The 18,916-nt window shown below is 45.4% G+C and overlaps 2 protein-coding genes across 3 annotated transcripts in view; one reads left to right on the top strand and one right to left on the bottom strand.

The window, feature by feature from the left end:
- The window catches only part of LOC119165280 (uncharacterized), a 96,277-nt gene that overhangs the window by 24,809 nt on the left and 52,552 nt on the right, over positions 1-18,916 (top strand). The window lies entirely within an intron of this gene.
- On the bottom strand, positions 3,476-18,463 carry LOC119164320 (uncharacterized). Of its 2 annotated transcripts, none has more exons than XM_037416488.2 (8): positions 18,320-18,463; positions 15,942-16,075; positions 14,898-15,047; positions 12,989-13,252; positions 8,659-8,784; positions 7,553-7,882; positions 6,088-6,259; positions 3,476-4,337 (listed from the first exon to the last, which is right to left on the bottom strand). In XM_037416488.2, exons 2-7 carry the CDS (start codon positions 16,063-16,065, stop codon positions 6,144-6,146), a joined length of 1,110 nt encoding a protein of 369 aa, XP_037272385.1. In that variant the 5' UTR covers positions 16,066-16,075; positions 18,320-18,463; the 3' UTR covers positions 3,476-4,337; positions 6,088-6,143. The 2 variants fall into 2 exon arrangements, with proteins under 2 accessions (XP_037272385.1, XP_075727495.1); XM_075871380.1 differs by lacking the exon at positions 18,320-18,463 and adding an exon at positions 17,713-17,965.

Genomic DNA, 18,916 nt, shown 5'->3' with positions numbered 1-18,916 from the left:
GTGTGAATCGCTTGCACGTCTGCTGCTGACGGTGGCTGCTGCGTAGAGATGGGGTCTGCCTTCATATTATGAAGGGAGAATATATCGATTATTCTTCCATCAACGTATTTATACTAATCCTGTACTTTGCACCAAAACAGATACACCGATGTCAGGCATACGTGCGCGCACAGGGGGGAAGAGGGTGGGGAACACTGTCGTGGCCGCCTACTCTAGTTGCTGTGGCTAGAATCCCTAGTTACCTAAGAGAGGGAAAGGCAAAAAGTCTAACACAGCAAAAGCGCAACAATTTGACGCAAGACAAGAGAGGGTGCGAAAATTAGCGGTAGTCGTAGCGCTCGTCTTTGTACCTTCTTTTGTCCTACGTCATATTTTTGCACTACGTGATCAGTTTTGCCCAGCCTCATGCTCTTGTCAACTATCTTACGAGTGTATAGAGGAATGAAACTTTTGATTGCTTGTTTCTTACTGTTTGGCACAACCTTAATGAAAGCCAGCCGGTAATGAGTTCATGAAAGGCACAGGGCACATCAACTGATTGATATGGGGGGGGGGGGGGGGTTAACGCACCAAAACCACCATATGATTATGAGAGACGCCGTAGTGGAGGGCTCCAGAAATTTTGACCACCTGGGGTTCTTTAACGTGCACCCAAATCTGAGTACACGGGCCTACAACATTTCCGCCTCCATCGGAAATGCAGCCGCCGCAGCAGGGATTCGACCCTGCGACCTGCGAGTCAGCAGCAGAGTACCTTAGCCACTAGACCACCGCGGTGGGGCAGGGGGAACATCAACTGTACTTTTAAGTGTTCACTGTAGTAACTGTCACACTGATGGGAAGAAAGTTAATTCGGTGAGAAATAGGATCGAATATTAGTCAATAGCCCGAAAGTTGTGTGCTGATATCGGCAAGGGTGGCAATACTGAGGCGGGAACGTTTTGTCCTGTACGTTACATGTCTGGCACTCAGGGAAACTGTCAGGTAGACTTGAAAAGCAGTAAAAAAAAACAAGCTTAAAGTAGTAAAGTAGCCGTGCCATGTAAATGTACTGCGAAATAGATGTGAACTTGCAAACTGACTTAACTTGTTATTATACAATAAACGTTATTTTGAATATGCAAAAAACATAGAAATAGGACACATTTCCCCTTCTTGCTTGACCCTAAAGCAACTGGTGACTTTCAAAAATTATTTATTTATTATGTACTTATTTATATATTTACTTGTCTGTATAGTTATTTGTGCGCATTGGATAGCGCCGCAGTGAAGATTGCAAAGGGTGGCTTGTCTTTCATCTTTCTTGTTAGTTAACCTGCAGATAAAAAAAAAATTGCCTCTCAATGAGCCAAAAAGAAAGTTCAATCTAGCCAAGAAGTAGCCAAGGCGCCAACCTCAAACTTTGTAGCCAGAAAAGGATTTAAAGCAGACAATTCCGCTTAAAGTAGCCACTCCTGGACTTGACGAGGTGGTGGGTGCAGCCCACGAGCATCCACCACCCCACCCCGTCTGTTTGGTGTCAAATTATTCGAAAAGCCAAGTGTATTCCGATGATGCGCACGTCACGTCGGTTCAATACGCGGAATGGCATGGCAAGTGATCTATATATTGCAATGCATGTTGCAAAAAAAAAAGGGGGGGGGGAGGCATCTGGGGCGTTGCGAAGCACACTGGCTCAGATCAGGAGTTTTGTAATCGAAGAAAATTGAGTAAACAGTCTTTTTATTTAGGCGTGAAGCTCTGTCTGCCAAGTAGCTGTTCAGAATATTTTTAGAGGTTTAAAAAAAAAAGAACATGCACCTAAATGTTCATTCGTTATAAACAGGTGCTCTGAATCTGCCCTAAAGTTGCTTCGAATCCTGTCTTGAAAAAAAAAAACGAGCTTCCTTTTTTATTAGGACTACATTTATACGAACGCTTGATCGAGCCATATTGGCACCGTCAATGCCTTTGGTGAAGCCGCCGTAGTGCTTTCACGTTGAACGCCGGCGTATGGGCAGCACGTTGGCTAAGGAGGTCCAGAGGCGCGTAGCATGGGTTTGGCTGCAAGAACTACAAGTCAATGTGGAGGTGCAACCGCCAGAGATGTGCTACGTTGTCCGTTGTCTCTTTAAACGAACGCTAGAAACAGATATAAAGTTGACGTAGATGGATGAAATAGCGTTCCACATAGACACTATCGTGAAAGGGCAACTGAACACAACACACGGGAAGGAACAAACGATGATTGTGTTGTGTTTAGTTGCAACCTCACGATGGTTTCTATGTCAAAGAGCCAACCGACCCTATAGTCAACTCTTATAGAGCCTTCCACAAACCTCGTATATCCTGCTTCGTGCCAAGGAAGTGCTTAGTTTGAAAGAAAATCATGTTTTAATGGTCTACATACCGTTAGCGCAATTCAAAGCACCCACCTCCGAGAACGGCCTTCTGACGTAGACATGTTCACCCCTCACGCACTTTACTCCTCAACGGACCCAGGGGCCTTCAGCAGAGCCCAACTCGGTGAAGACGGAACTTTTGTCGTCTTCAAAAGTAACATCAATAGGTTTTATTTCGCATGTAACGATACTGATATGTACTATTCGCGTTTTATTGCGTCTTGTGATGCGCCGATACGTCTTTTTATGTCACGGAGAGATTGGGTACTTGTAATTAATTGTATCGAGTTCTCACTACGTCATCGTCCTGTGTTTCAGATTGTTCCGCTAGGGGCGCTGATCGCGTTTGACATTTACCGTAATTTTTCTATGACAAAAGCGATTCTGCGTATAATATTGACGTTTTAGACGCTCCAAAGCATTGACCTTTCACTCTAACAAATCGTTTACTTTCAGTGTTCTTTTAAGCTACACTCGTTCTCCAGCTTCTCAGTCGAGCTTCAGAGTCTTGCGTGAGGTGTGTTGATGCTGAAGCCAGGACCTGCGTTTTGCCTTTCAAAGCTGGCTTGAGCATTTTTCACTAAGAAAGTAGGCTATAAACTCACTCGGAAAAGTAGCAAAAAAATATCTTTATTAGGCATACGTCAAAATATACTTGGCGAGTTGGCTGGTTGCTCATGTTACGCGTTAATGGCTACAAAGGCACACAAAGGAGGACGCTGCATGTTGCCAGCATTGTATATAGGCCAGCTTACACATGGCGAACATGCCACATTGCACTTCAACAAAACAATACATGGTTACAGCTTGCTTTCGAAGAATCCGCCGCGACGGGGCGTTGTGAACACTTATTAGCAACTTGTGCGGCATGCAGGGCAATAAAAGACACGAGTCGAACGTTGGCAAAGCAAATAAAAAAACACTTCCTCACTTCTGAAGCTCTACAGCATTAAATACATAGCATTTCTAAGAAGGCACAATACAATTACACATAGATCAAACACTTTGAGTTTTGTTTCGCAGGTGGGAGGCGCTTGGCGTGACTGTCTTGGGGAAGACGGTCATAGCAAAAAGGAAGCGATTCCTGCTTTTGCAGTGAGAGATAGCTTGAGCCGTATGCAGGTGTCACCACCGTACATGCATACTCAAGGTTCGCAAGCACTATCATATTACAAGGACAATTATATAGATAGGAGTTGGGAAGCACGTCGCACGTACAGCTGGGCATAAATAGCTGGGAACATTTGGCACCGTATGATGGCGCGTTTAATAAATATGGACGCTTTTTTTTTTAAATGCTGCGTCGCTTGATGATGAATGGTGGGTATTTGACACGGAACGAAAAACAAAGCTGCAGTATTGAACAAGACCACCGCTTAGTGGCTTGCTGGGATAGTTACTCTGATCGTGTCTTCAAATCCATGTCACTGTGCTTTGTCATTGAGAATTCAAAAAAAAAAATTCCAAAGAAGATGATGTTCTTTGATTCAATGCATATGTATGAACATGTCATGGCGGACATGTGACTTTCTATTTTAGTTTCAAGTTTTTTTTTTTTACGTTTTGAGACGCCACGTAGATTTATGGAGAACGATTAGCGTGTATTGTAGCTAATATTTCGTCTCGAAAAAAAAACTTTTTTTGAATCATTCAGCGTCTTCGTTCAGCACTTTCATGAAGGCTAATAATAAACACAGAAAGAAAGCGGTACAGGAAAACGGGACAACATTTCGTAGAGAAGAGACATGTCAGTGCACAATTAACTACGGAGAGGAGACGACGTGGAGTTATGTTGGCGCAATAAATACAACCGTTCCTATACAGATGGTATCGATGACGTCGGCTTGGTAAATGAGTTAGAGCTCAGCCGGCTTCTCGAGACGATCACCGGGCCAGATCATCCGTCCAGTTGGTGTCGCGAAGACATAATAGTTAAGAGAGTAGAGGGGGTGGTATCTGCAACAAACAAGCAAACATCAGGTGTTGTTACTTTGAAATCCACATAATATAAACCTCCAGAATCACTTGTTTTATCTCATAGCCCAGCTGGCTGATAGCGGGGCTACGTAAAGATATTTTAGAAATTTTTTTAGTTGAATGAAATCAAAGCCTTGAATAGGCTAAAAACGCACTGATACGCATCAGCACGTCCTTAAAAATAATTACGGCTTGCTTTAAAATGCCAGTCATGGTTACCGATATACCCTGATGTCACGAAATCTTGTGGGCTTCTCGTCATGTGCTCGTTCGAGATATCGTGACATTTGCATGGCTGCTAAGCTTCATGGCTATGCTAGTGACACACAAGTGGTCATTTGAATGTCTTGGGGGAAGGGCACTTGGTATTTCGTGGCATCTGGCGTCATCACAACTACAGCCTAGTGGTGCGTGGAGTTACTAGAATTGACACTGTAGCCTGACGTCACGCTAAAGTCGATGTAACTAGGTGCGTCACGTGAAAGTTGCTTTTATTATACAAATAAAATATCTTATCAGCGTTTACTGAGCCTACATCTTGCGCAGATCTATCTTTGTAGGCAGTAGATTTGTATGATGGAGTGAAGTCAGCTTTGAAAGTGTATCGGTCCCCTTAATATAAACAATATCAGGGGTTTTACACCCCAAAATGACGATATGATTCTGGGAGCCAACGTAGTAGAGGGCTCTACAAATTCCGAGCATGCAGGGTTCTTTAACGTGCATTCAAATCGGATCCCAAATGGGCCTGCAACATTTTCACCTCCACCGAAAATGCAACCGCCGCAGCCGGGACAACCGCCAGTAATGGTATAATGCATGGCACAACTATATAAAACAATAATGCAGTAGTAACTAGCAATTTGAATTAAAAAATTATGTTGCACCTTGAGGTCAGCGAGTAGCCTGAGCACAATGTTTGCATAAGTACTCGTTGCCTGTAGAAGTTTTGCGAATAAGTGTTCACTATTGAATGTGTAATGGTATTGCTGTTACAGATTATATATTTACGCATATTAGAAAAGCGTGGACATAAAAAAACTTACTGCTATGCTGACAATGCACTTCAAGAAAGGTTTTAATAAGTATTTGTCGAACGATTTGCTGGGTACAAAGTTGTCAGAAAAGGCCCCAAGCTAAAGTGAAATTTTATCACTTGTCCTGTGTCCCGTAAACAGCTGGCGCTTTTGTAACCCGATCTGTTATAAACCAGCCAGGTTTAAGATTAATGCTCCCAAATTGATTCTTCAGCACAGGACTATGAGTAATGCACTATTCTAACTGTTCCAATTTTAAGGCAATTTTATAGAAAATACTGATAACTAAAGTGAAGACAGCAATATTGTGCTTTATTCTACGTCGTGAGGGTGGCCAGCTAGTGAACTCATGGTAGGCAGCTAGCGAACTCGGCCTGAATCGACGTACCACAGGGGCGCAACCTTGAAATGGTGAGTAGCGCAGTTCAGGACGGTACGACGGCAAGAAAATATAGTTCAATGTACCGAAAGGCTCATTTTTCAAAAGTCCTAACTATACAAGGGCTTCTCAAAGGGCTATCACAACACAAATGATATTAGTTGCTCTGCACGCCTACAACATCGAAGGCAGTTGCCAGGTTAATCCAACTTTGAAACTGACGACAACCAGCGTTCACGGAAGGTGATACGGGCTCTGTGGAAGCGAAGACCTTACACACGGTTGCACGCGGATAAGAAGCACGCCAACTGACCCGTGTAAGGATGACAGAAAAATGGGGTGACTCGAAGAGCTTGGCTCGGCTTCGTGCTAGACGACACACGGTAGTTGCGTGTAGCGTAAGGAGAAGCCATACTGGCCGTTCGCGGCGTTGTCACTCGAGGCGTGGTTGCTCTTCACCTTCAACGTGAATGGCTTGTTGTTGGCTGCAAGGAAGAAGAAGACAAATATTGAATGCATTCCGCACCGCATGATCATGCACTGTCATGAATAGGACGCACGGGATTTCCAATGCGATTCACAAGGTACGAGGTCTTGAGTTGAACTGGAACATGAGGAAAAATCCATGATGAATCTACCTCGATCCTGAACCTCCATAATGTAAACGAGTGTGTTTACGTCCCCCCCCCCCCTTTGCTGCATTGAGAATAGGGTCGAACTGGCAACATCGGTCAAGTCTGATGAATTGACTGCTTCTTGGAAGTGCCATTTCGATATAATTCATTATTTGTTACCAATTATTTGTCACATTCGTTCTTAGACATTGAGTGTGCTGCAACTGACGTAATCATTGCTGAATTCAGGATTTAGTTGTATTCACTTTAACCTTACTTACGTTTAAAGCACTGGTTTGAAAGTGAAACAGCGTACGAGGAATCATGATGCCTTATGCGGAAAGGCGCCGGGTGAAACGAAAGGCACATGGAACTGCCCATCCGTTTTCAACCAGCACAGTGCCATTTGCGGCGTTGAAAATTATGAATCCTTGCCAACTTGCCGAACTCACAACTTTAACGCTACAGACATGTTGAGCTTCGCTTGGGGCAATTGACGTCACATGCTTATTACCACAACTTCGACCGATGTCTTTGGCGGATGCGTCAAAGCCAACGCTTTCGCTAATTTTTGTTTTGCAATAACAAGTAGACGTCTCAAAACAAAGTGTGCAAACTTTATAAGCATCCACAACAGATTCTCGCTGAGGGAACAGCGCTGGAGCCTTAAGCGAACCTTACGCATATGTAACACCATATGTACACATATGTACACGCATATGTACACCTTACGCATATGTACAGCTGTAGCTATTGCACTGCAAGTCTTGCTTTTTTTTTAACGACGCGGACATGCAACATGTGCAGGTGGTTTAAGCGTCTTCGTTGTTTTACCTATGCTGACACACTAAAATCGGATAAGCATGGAACTAAAACTTCGTTACTTCGAACTTACATGCCTTATACTACATATACAAGGAGAGCTAAAGAACATAACTTTGGTCATGTGTGTTGTTGCTTTGCTTACAGCCGAGCTATAGAGTAAACGCGGAATAATATGGGTACCTTAATATCATTGTTGGTGAAGATCACTCATAAATATATTGCCACAGAGATATGGTGTTCCTACACAATGATAGAAGCTCTTGAATTTTATTTTTTATTTTCTAGTCTGCCTTTATATACGTACGTCACACTCAAGCAACACAACCATTGCAAACTCACATATGATGACGTTCTCCTCGCCAAGGCTAGTACCGCAGAAGCGGTCCTGTCCCGGACCCAGGCCCAGCGTTGAGCCCTGGTCGATGCCCACGAAGTCGTCCATGTTGCAGACGGTGCCGTTGGCGCCCCTGTCGATGGGCTTGCCCCAAGAGAAGGACGAGTTGGACTCGGTCTCCCACTTGATGGAGCAGTAGTTCTCTTCCATGCGGATGCATATGGAGTAGCGAAGGTTGCTCAAGTAGCGCACCCTGTGTTCCACCATGGGACCATAGTTGAAGCTCCTTACTATAGCGCTGGGACTTCGGTAGTACAGCAGGCACCCGGCAGGAGCTGTGTGCGTTGACGCAAACCAGTGATGCAGTGGTTGAGAATGGTGGTGTTGTTAATTGTGAGGGAACATATCACGGGATGACGGTGAGATGACGCTCTCAGAATTGTGGAGTGTCTTTGAAAAGCATGTACAAATATTCACTGCATCCTATATGCTGTCGCGTACAACTACTGGCAGCCAAATGTTATCTTCCTGATCTTTTTCTTCTACGTATTGGATATATTTCTTGCACTGGTGCATTTGTATTGGTGTATTCGTTCTTTTTACTCCCCTCCATTATTAGGAAGCAAGGAATTTGATTGCATGCACTCTTTCGAGTAATATTCCGTCCCGCAAAAGATTTAAGCTCTCGTGGGGCTCTTCTGAAAAGCCCTCACATGAGGGCAATCTTCGGCGTTTCCTTCGCATGTTCTCAGATATGAATAAAGCTTCATCTGATACGACTTCACTGGAACCTTGGTAATGCGTATCAAGTGCGACACCGAGAGTTGCGCTGGATCTCGGCTCAAGTTTAAAATAAATCAACGTGCTCATTATAGTAGTTAATGCGTAACAATGAATCATATATAATGTTGTTTGACTTAATCACCAGCCATTATTCTGTAGCACGGGATCAGCAGTGTGGCTGCAAAGAAGGTGCTATGAAGGTGCTTTTAGATGAGACTCTTATGGAACAAAGCGGCTAAATTCTAACTTTTTGCGTAAATATGTGACCACATGCAAATTACGTTGGATACGTGCACGTTTATGTTATTAGGCGTTCAGCCGTACTTACCTATGTCGAGGCTGTTGCACTGCACCATGCTGATCTTGATGCGCCACCTTCTTGTCATCTTGTCCCCATTACTGACCACGCTTAGCACGACAGGATTGCCTGAACTTCTGCCCATGTCCACGTACACTGCAGGGAATGGTGAAATGGTATGTTAATCAAGCACGTTTACACAAAAAACTGAGACAGCGATGCATCAGTACACCTGCAATGAGTAAAAACACTCTTTTCTCAGTATGCCCCACCACGGTGGTATTGTGGCAAAGGTACTCGGCTGCTGACCCGCAGGTCGCGGGATCAAATCCCGGCTGCAGCGGCTGCATTTCCCATGGAGGCGGGAATGTTGAAGGCCCGTGTGCTCAGATTTGGGTGCACGTTAAAGAACCCCAGGTGGTCAAAATTTTTGGAGCCCTCCACTACGGCGTCTCTCATAATTATATGATGGTTTTGTGACATTAAATCCCACATATCAATCTTATTTCAGTATGGCCGGGGGCACTTTCGCACATGAGATACAATATCCATCCAACAAAGACACAATGTTCATAACATTTTGCCCCTGTGTTTGTACCACATAGGATATTCAACGACATGTGTGACCAAGCCAGGTTGATGTCAGTAGAGAGAACAAAATGGAGTGACCTCTCTACTCTCAAAACGTTCTCTTGCTCTGATTGATTGATTTGTGGGGTTTAACGTTCCAAACCACCATATGATTATGAGAGACGCCGTAGTGGAGGGTTCCGGAAATTTTGACCACCTGGGGTTCTTTAACGTGCACCCAAATCTGAGCACACGGACCTACGACATTTCCGCCTCCATCGGAAATGCAGCCGCCGAAGCCGGAATTTCCACCCGCGACCTGCGGGTCAGCAGCCGAGTACCTTAGCCACCAGACCACCGCGGCGGGGCAATGTTTTCTTGCTCTCAAGTTGCCTTTTACCTCCCCCAAGAAATAACATGGTCAAAACAAGACAAATACGTTTCCCGCTTTCCTGAGCCCCCAAAGGAACTTGCAAGCACAGAATGCAATAGAAACACATTTTAATGTTATATGAAGTAAGGCTAACAGCTAGCTCTTTTGGGTCTGATTTCACGTAACTCAACAACGTGCTGGTTTCAAGAAATACGGCAGCTCCAAAGACCGAAGCGGTTGAGAGCGCAGCAAGTTCTCATGCCATCCCCTGATGCCTGTCAAAACAGTGCACTCTTCAAGTGACGCTGCCCACTCCCTTCCCTCGGAGTCTCTTCACGCTCCTCAGAAAAGACAGGCGGTTACTTTGCTCTCTGCCTCACGAGGAATCAAAGGCACGTTTCGCACGCCGAGTTATGATATTAATTACATCTTCTGCGCGATGAAGATGACTGGCTTATTTCATCTGCGCTTCAGCTATATTCGTCGCTAGCATTCGCAAAGTGTTTCTCGAGGGTCGAACATGCAATGAGCAGGGGCAGGTTATCATTTCGAACTTTATACGAAAAATTACAGTGACGGTGAAGTCACCGGCTATGGTAAACACCCGCCGAGACGACCATACAACTCTTATCGTGAAAAAAAAAATGTTGGAGTGAAAATTATGGGCTGTTAGGGATATCTGATCTCCGGCAGCTTACCATGGAGCACGATAAAATGTTTCGCGAAATATTGTTCGACGATTTCAAGTACTATGTGCACTGCACACTACAATGGAAGATTGTGTTCAAAATTCCTTGACTTCCAGGCAGCATCAAGCACATTTTCCAACCAAAGAGGTTTAAAAAAAGATTGTGTTTAGAAAAAAAATTGTTGGCCGATTTAGAGCACTATGTGCTCTACTATGGGAGAGCGCTAAACTCTCCTTAATACTTTTCGTTGCGATTCTCCAACAGTCCCGAAACATATCTAAATATATTTATCAGCGTGCTTTTTTTAAGGTCACCGACTTTTCAAAATAAGCTTTAATATCCCATCTAGTTTGATTTTAGATATAACTATCATTGTTCATGCGAACGGATACCTTCTTTAGGAAACGCAATATTTTATGTTATAAGTAACGAAGCATCCACGTAGTAAGAAGAAAACACAATCTCTAGCTGGACATTGTGCAAAAACACTAGGTTCCTTACTAAAACATGACCACACGCTAGCATCACATCTGCTGCTCAGTTGCAAGATACTGATAGTCGTGATCAATAGTAAACTAGGACATACTAGTCAATGTGCAACATTAACGTAAGCCACATTGGTTACGTATTCAACAAGGTGACAACGCAACATATTGTTTGACCTGCAGATATTTGCATTGACAACTAAACAGTTCCTATTGATATTTGCGCAGTTTTATCTTTTTCTCGTTCGCTGGTCACCCCGGTTAACCACCTTTTCTTTATTAGCTCTTGATGTATGCTAGCCCCGCGGGTCGAATTTCAAGTGGTGCACTAGCTTTCACCATTCTGACGAAGACGACTTTATTTCATGCAGGTTTCAACGTTAAAGGTTATCTTTGTTTTATTTCGGCTAAGGTCGTCTTCAAGGCGCGTTACATGAATTTTCATAGGAACAGAAGCATGTCCTTTCCTTGTTACATTGACACCGAAAAATAATGAGAACTAAGCGACAATGATTCCTGGAAAAGTATAAAAGATGTTATTGCAAATGTTTATAATGTTGAAGTGAATTTTTGTGCGTCTCGCAAATAAAACGATTCCTTAAACTTACACTTTTTTTCTTCGTTGATAGCAGAAGGTAGTATGTTGCACCAGTAGCTAATACTAAGGAATCTGAAAGTGCTGCACTCATTGAGTGTAAAGCAACGTGCCCTTAAAGATTGCGGACACTTGCAAACTGCATGCACAACTGTGCATGAAGGCTCTTTGGATGCTCTCAATGCATCGTTTCTTGTCAAAGTTCTGGCTGAAAATTTTAGCAGAATACTTTCAGGAACTTTCAAGAATGACATGGTTGTGTGCTACACGCAATGACTCTTGCTTCTGCGGTGAAACAAGGACATTACTGCCCTCCACAGAAGCAGACTGGTGGACCCTTAGCATGTGACAACCACCGCCTCAGGTCACTCTATATCATTTAACTGAGAGTGCCAGATTTTCGTTTCTTTGTGAGACAAGCGTTTTCTCGAAAAGAGTTGATCATTTCCACCAAATTTGGTTCTCGGACGAAAAAAGAAAGCTTGAATTTGGCGCTTATTTGTATCTAACGAAGCACTACTATTTCGGCGGGTAATGTAGCGCTAGTGCGGAGTTATTCAATCATATCAGTCATATGATTTTAAAACTATCCATTCTTACGATTTTTAAATTATTAACAAATTATTTTATGTAGCAAGACACCACTCGTTTCATGCTGGATCCCCCGTGGTGTGCTGCGCCAGGATAAAGGGGCAATAAATCAATTAATCAATCATTAAACACGTAAATGAATAAATAAATAAATATATGAATATATGAGTTGCAAAACTTCCCATAGGCTCCATGTATTCCGCACACGCAACGAGCCCTTGATGGCGTGACAGTCTGCTAACTCCCGCAAACTTGGGCCGGCTGCGTGTCTGGGTTCCGGAACGCAGTTTTGGTACCGGTATGATTTAATAACTCTGGCGCTAATAAGTCTTTGCGTAAGTGTTGATGCAGTTCTGAATCCCACCCGAAATCCTGTGCTAATCAATGTTCTTCTGTCTGTCTTGGTGTAGTTCCAAATCATGCGTATAATGCAGTTCAACTATATATACCATGAAACCGGAGAAAGTGCATCACATAGACAACGCACTGATTTCCTTGGCGGTCGCATACTTGCCGAGATGGTGGGGCCATCTTTCGCGCGGCTTGGGCCAAACCCGGATCATTCAAAAGTAGTTGTCCCAATTTAGGTAGATTATTACTAGTATTATTTTAGTTTTATTGTTCGCAATATTTTTAACCGTGTAAGTTTATTGTATACTGGTTTTGACACTTGTTAACCTGGTTTTGGGCCTGTATTGATCGCTGCTTGACCACGTGACCATGGATGGACGATAAGCCCGGCCGGCCCTTTAGGCCTGACCATACGTACGCGTTGCAGCGCGTTACTTTTTGCCACGGCGCAGCACTCTATCCCTCTAACCACACGAACCCATGGCAGCGTGTCAGCACGTGGGATTATGACACGGCGCTACGCCCTCACCCTACGGAGAGTGTGGGCGCGCTGCTTCGCGTAGCCTCACGCCCTCTTTCGCTATAGGGAGAGGGCGCGGCTCCCCCACGCGCCGAGACGCTGCAACGCGCACGTGTGGCCAGGCCTTCATTGGTGTTACGCCCTTGAACTGGAGTTGTGTGCACGGAAGTGCTCGAGGCCACTCACAGTGCAGTCCCGCGTTCTCTCCGCAGAGAATGGGCAGGCGCTCGCCGACCGTGGTTCGAACCATGAAGGAGTCGGTGATGCACTGTCCGTTCTCGTCGGGCTGGGCCAGGCTGAACTCGAGGAAGTCGAGCCTCAGCTGGCACACGTTGTTCTGCTTCTCGATCGTCACCTGGCAGGTGTCCGTGCCGTTCTCGCCGTTCGGGTAGTTTGGGTTCACGAACTCCGTCTCGTTGTCGCTAGTGGACTTGCCGCACGTGAAACTCACTGCGAATGAAGGATTTTCGTGCAGACCTGTAACATATCTGACAACTGCGGGCTCAATAACAGCGGGCGAACTGTAGAAACAATCTATAGTGTTTCGCTTCGCCTATACACTTGATCGCTTTATTCTTTTCAAAGCCCTACTGTGATTCGGCATGAAAAAGCGTTGGGACAGAAACATGGCTTCTCCTTTCTGACAATGGAGATCACTGTGGCAGTACTCTGGAAAGGTAATTGCAGCGGGCGCCTATTAAGTTTAGCAACTAATGAATTAATGATTGTTTATTGGTATTTTCAGAGCTAAAATGATGTTCTACATTAAGAAAAGGGACAAAAACACTTTTTAGTTTGTTTTCTAGTTTCGGTTGTCGCCTACTTAGTTGTGTAGTTAAAAAGGTAATGAATGCTTATTGAACTGTTCAGAATTTATATATAATTCTTGTTCGTTGGGAATGCACCTGTCCCCTATTATTTCCACTTTAAATTCACAACCGAAATCATTAAGCTACACTTAGCCCATGTTCATGTGATACGGTGGCCTTTACATAGTTCTTTATTGTACTGGAGTTATTGGGCACATAGATGTGTGCAAGGAGTGAAGGGTGATAATCTAAAGCGTGGGAGTCGATTCGGCCCGATGTCATTACTGAGTCGGACTTTTCACGTCTGTTTTTTAGGCGTCGGGTTACGGCCATGCATGCTGTTGAACAACAATGGCGACCAAGGAAGAACCCTCGATAACTCGTGAATTGGTCGTATACACCCGTTTAGCCGCGAAAGCCGTGCATCAATGGCACGCCTTCCCAAACAGCCTTTCGGCTTTTCATTTTCACATTTCCACACCTAGCAAAGCTACATTTCCCCGCCATGGTGGTCTAGTGGCTAAGGCACTCGGCTGCTCACCCGCCGGTCACGGGATCGAATCCCGGCTGCATAAGCTGCATTGTCGATAGAGGTGAAAATTTTGTAGGCCCGTGTGATCAGAATTGGGTGTATACGTTAAAGAACCTAGGTTGTCGAAGTTTTGAGAGCCGTACACTACGACATCTCTCGTATTGACAATGTTCATATGGTGGTTTTGGGACGTTAAACCCCACCTAATAATATTGTAAAGCTAGAATGTCTTTACTTCACGAAGGAAGAGCGTTAAGGGGAAGGGCTGCAGTGGAGTTTTATCTCTCTAGTGAATAACCGTGTGACGTCTATTATTGTGAATAGCTAACCATTCAAACAGCCATCACCAACCAACTGCCTTTGATGGGTCGTGTGATGAAAGGTGGGAGAAACGTATACAAAGAATACCTTCTAATTACGGACGTACGTGTCATAAAATGCAATGCAGACGTCATTTCTACTTCACCGAAGAACAGAGTTCTCTAGTCATGAAGAACACAAGTTGGAGGGAATCAATACGCCACTGTCACTGGAAATCATAAAGAAACTTCGATATTTCGAGACCTTCCCTCAAGTACTTTTCTGCGAGTTATAATATAGTGAAGGTTCCTCGGAGCGCTTGCTGGAACACTCGTTGCTCTGGGAGTCTGTTCATGCGATGCGTAGCTTGGCCGCCTTTCTTTTTTTTTTCATCATGAACTTGTACCACCATGTCCGAATAGCAGAAATTCAGTAGTGCTCGACTGTCGCTTACCGTAGCAGCAAACACCGAAACCGTTGGCGCATCTGTTGACTTCCGTTCCTTTCCGGTCAATGCAGTCTTGTTCACTGACACAGGTTCCATTCTGGTTGTTGCGTCCCTCGCACGGCTGGTTCTGGTAACGCAGCAGGTTGATGATGCCAGCTAAAGAGCACATGGAAGAATGCAAAAAGCTCAGACTATACGGTGGATATATTTATTCAAAAATACACAGTGCGAGTTCTAAACAAAAGAGAAAAAGAACGACGCACTAGGCTGTTTTAGTTGGGTGTTCGCAGCAGCTCTTCGGATACGAGCTCCTATAGCCATCTCAATGGCACGCTGCGTTCGCAGAGCGGACGCAGCGTGCCAACTAAAACGTAGCGAATGGAGCTCAAACACCGCAGTAGCCGATTAGCTGCTAAGAGTATACCTGTGTACCATACCAATAAATCGTTTTCTGAGGGGGGGATTCAACCATACCTTCTGTATGCACGTTCGTGCGTGCGCTTGTATTTTTGCGTGTGTGTACTCGCATGCGAAAATGAGCAATCTTAGGAGGAGGGTATTTCAACCTTCTACCTCATCTCACCTTCTAGCTGGCCGGTGAGAAGGAACGGGATGAAGAGTCTTGGTGCTGGAGCTATAGCTCTCAGGTATTTTCATCCCCTCTGCGCTTGAGCCTACGTGACTGGCTTTGCTGCTAACTACCAGTAAATCCCGTGACATTTAATGTCACTTAATAGAGTTCAGCTCAACCAGGCGTCTTAGACAAAGCACCGAAGATTACACAACTTTGCTCTACAAGCTTACAGGCTAAGTTGGCAACCATTGAGCGGACTATGTTTGACGAGTAAAGAACCGTCTAATTCGTGTGATGGAGCCTTCGAGACTGCAACTTTCCGATTTTGTACTCACGAACACAAGAAGACATGGGTCAACGTTACGCACTGCCATTTCTAGACTTCGCAACCATACATATTTCTCTGTATGCGAATCTGCTGAGCATATGGCTATACACTTATATACAGTACAAGTAATCATAAAAGTACTTCTCACTTATGCTTTGAGGTCTTCCTGGTCGACTGGGAGGCAGCTGCCCACCGAAGATTCCTTGGCCAACTGCTGACGCCAGCAGTGTGGCCAGGACTGCGAGAACAATTATGCCGTTTCGAGAATTCATTGCGTGGCACCTGGAACAGACAAAGAGATGGTGGACCTGGTATAAAAACGTTGGAATTGAACATTGTCAAACTTATACGATCATGAAATTACTGTAAGGCAATACTGATAAGCCGGTGCCCCTCCAAAGTATATTTGGGCTGGATCGTTTATCTTTCTAGCGATCTTGGAGCTATCTGCAAGCTTCAGGTTATTTCAGAAGATATAAGCAGAAAAAGAAAAAGAGAGAGGTTTATTATGACAAAAGGGCTGACAGGTCAGCCTGAATGAGTTTTCTGACGTGCTAATACTGTATTGTTTCAGAGGGAAAGTAACAACCCCTAGTTAGCGCTCACATATAGAATGTGCCATCCATAAAAACTCAATGTAGGCAGATGAGCATCCGCTTGAGAATTGTACTGAGCACTTACTGGGGAACACCCAAGCCTCAGTTTGAAACAACTTGAAGCAACCAGGGATGTTTATGTGATGATGATGGTCTGGGTGGCAACCTCTTTCGTGCAACATACGGATTTGCAGAAGTCTTCGTGGAACGATACAAACTGTGAAACCATTAGAGTCGCTTTGACAAACATTGGCGGCCCTGTCTACTCAATGCAAATGAACAGGGTAAGTACCCTGTTAACACCAACGTCTACCTACGCCCATAGCTAATCTTTTGTATCATCACAATTTGAACAGTATTTGTGGAGACATTTACGCAACTTCCGAGGAGTCTATATACCTTAAGAGCATTTTACTTCGACGCGTGCCCTGCACTAAGTGTTCTTAAACCTGGTCATTTTATGTGCGTCAAATGGCAACCCAAGTTAGGGTAATTATGCTGGAAATCAAGTAATGCTTATAGCGTTATGTCGTGAAGGCTACCAACGCATTTACAGTAATCCTCTGTAAAGAATTACGAAGCTTAAATGTTGAAAAATGCCAGATTGTCCTTTGCGACATCTATTTGGTTTTATTTTTAAATTGTACTCGAACATTCTAATATCTAATAACTGATATATTCACAGTTTGCGGAGAAATATAGACCTAAGCATTGAGAACTTAATTATGTATTACTCTGAACACTGGTCGAAGCAAAGCTGCAAAGGACGACCGTTCATAAGGGGGGGGGGGGCTTATAAAGGAATAAAATTTAGCAGCACATGATTCTGATTGTCTAAGTGGTTTTCCTGCGATGAGTGACATTTGAAGCGGGAAACCGATTCATCGGTCGTATGAACTTGCCCACACGTTTTTTTTTTACTTGACAAATGGCTCCTTAATGATGCGCAGTACATTTCCGAACCATCGGCACAGTTATGCAACTGAAAGAGACTTTTAGTCATTAACTGCCCTTTAGGTCGGGTTATCACGCGAGAAGTGGCCAACAAATTGCGAGTGCTAAGATAGTTAGGCATGAGAGGGTAGATCCCCAATTACTGTTTCCTTCACCCGCAGGCACCTCGCATGCGTGGAAGCCTCACACCTCTTGACTGGACTTCCACCCCGAGCTCAAGCTACCGTCTAATGAGATGCAAGCAATTTGCGCCCTTCCTTGTGGTCTCGGACTTGACCTTGTGTCGTAACAACGTTAGGCTGAGAGCAAAAAATAACAAGGCGACGATGGCACGTTCGTCATGACGGAGAATTGTCAGGGGCAACGTACCGGGGGGTCTTGGATGCACTGCACCGTCCGGAGCGTGCAAGGTCGTCGTGTCGTCGCGATATCCTCGGTTGCGTGTGCGGTGAAGATTCTACTACGAGCCTCGTCTGGCGGGGTTGATTCGCCGGCGCGCTGCTGGCGGGGCGACTGAGACCTGGACCAATATTACGGATGCGAGGAGGATCCGGTATACCTGCTGCCGAACCTGCTTCCTCTCCAGGGCCACCAGCAAAGCCGAGCCGAATCTGGCCATCGCGCTACGAAACCGGACTTCCCCGTAATTCGGGTCACCCGCCCGCTATCATCCGCTCGTACCCACCCCGTGGTCCCCTCTCAAGCAGGCCGGTTTCGGTCCTGCTGCCCGGTCGGGCTGGGGGGGGGGGGGGGGGACATCACCGTTAAGCTAACAATGAAGCTCCTTTCCTGTCCCACCCTTTCCCGTTCTTAAGGAGCAGTGTGAGAGCTAGATCGCCCTTAAGTCCCATTGTACAGCAAGGGCTGGTTATATTTCGTGAGAAGAAAAGAGACGATAGGGTGAAGGGAAAGGAGAACCTCGAGCGGTCTTCAACAGACGCATGACCGTTTCTTGTGGCGTAAACGTGGTGCTCACCTAACTCGCTGGTGTGCTCCTACGGCGGTTCTTGCTGCTCAGTCCTGTGGTCCTGCCGTTTTGTTCGCGGTGCACTGCCGTGCACTGGCGTCTGCGGCGGCAGGAACCGGAGGAGCAGCGCACCGCACACACGAACGCACTGCTGGCAGCTCCTGCAGATCCCGGACTGGCGATCTATCAGCCGACGGCAATGCCTTAAAAGATGTGCATGCACATTTTCTGGCTGCCAGGGAACCTCCACCCGGAGGAACCCGGAAGCGAACAGTGCCACCCCTCCTTTCAGTTGTCGGGGGGTGACGGAGCCGCCTGGAGCGAGCAGGCCGTTGGCAGCAGGAACAGACGTATCGCCTCCCCGCCCTCCTCGCCCACTTACATAACATCTTGAACTTGGAAGGAAGAGGCGGCGGCAGGGGTCACACCCCCATGGCGGATAGTGGTCTTGAGGAGGGGATGAGTGGAGAGATCGCGGGGAGAGGGCCCAACCTCTGAGCTTGCTCTTTCTCATACCCTCTCACAAGATGTAACCATGTCCTCTCCGGGTGTTCCGCTTCCTCCCCTCAGCTGCCCCAGACATGACGTCACGGGGACATTGACCTC

Source organism: Rhipicephalus microplus, chromosome 8, assembly GCF_043290135.1.
Source record: "Rhipicephalus microplus isolate Deutch F79 chromosome 8, USDA_Rmic, whole genome shotgun sequence".
NCBI lineage: Eukaryota > Metazoa > Arthropoda > Arachnida > Ixodida > Ixodidae > Rhipicephalus > Rhipicephalus microplus.
Note: the sequence above shows the minus strand (reverse complement) of the source record. Positions and strands in the feature narration are given on the sequence as shown.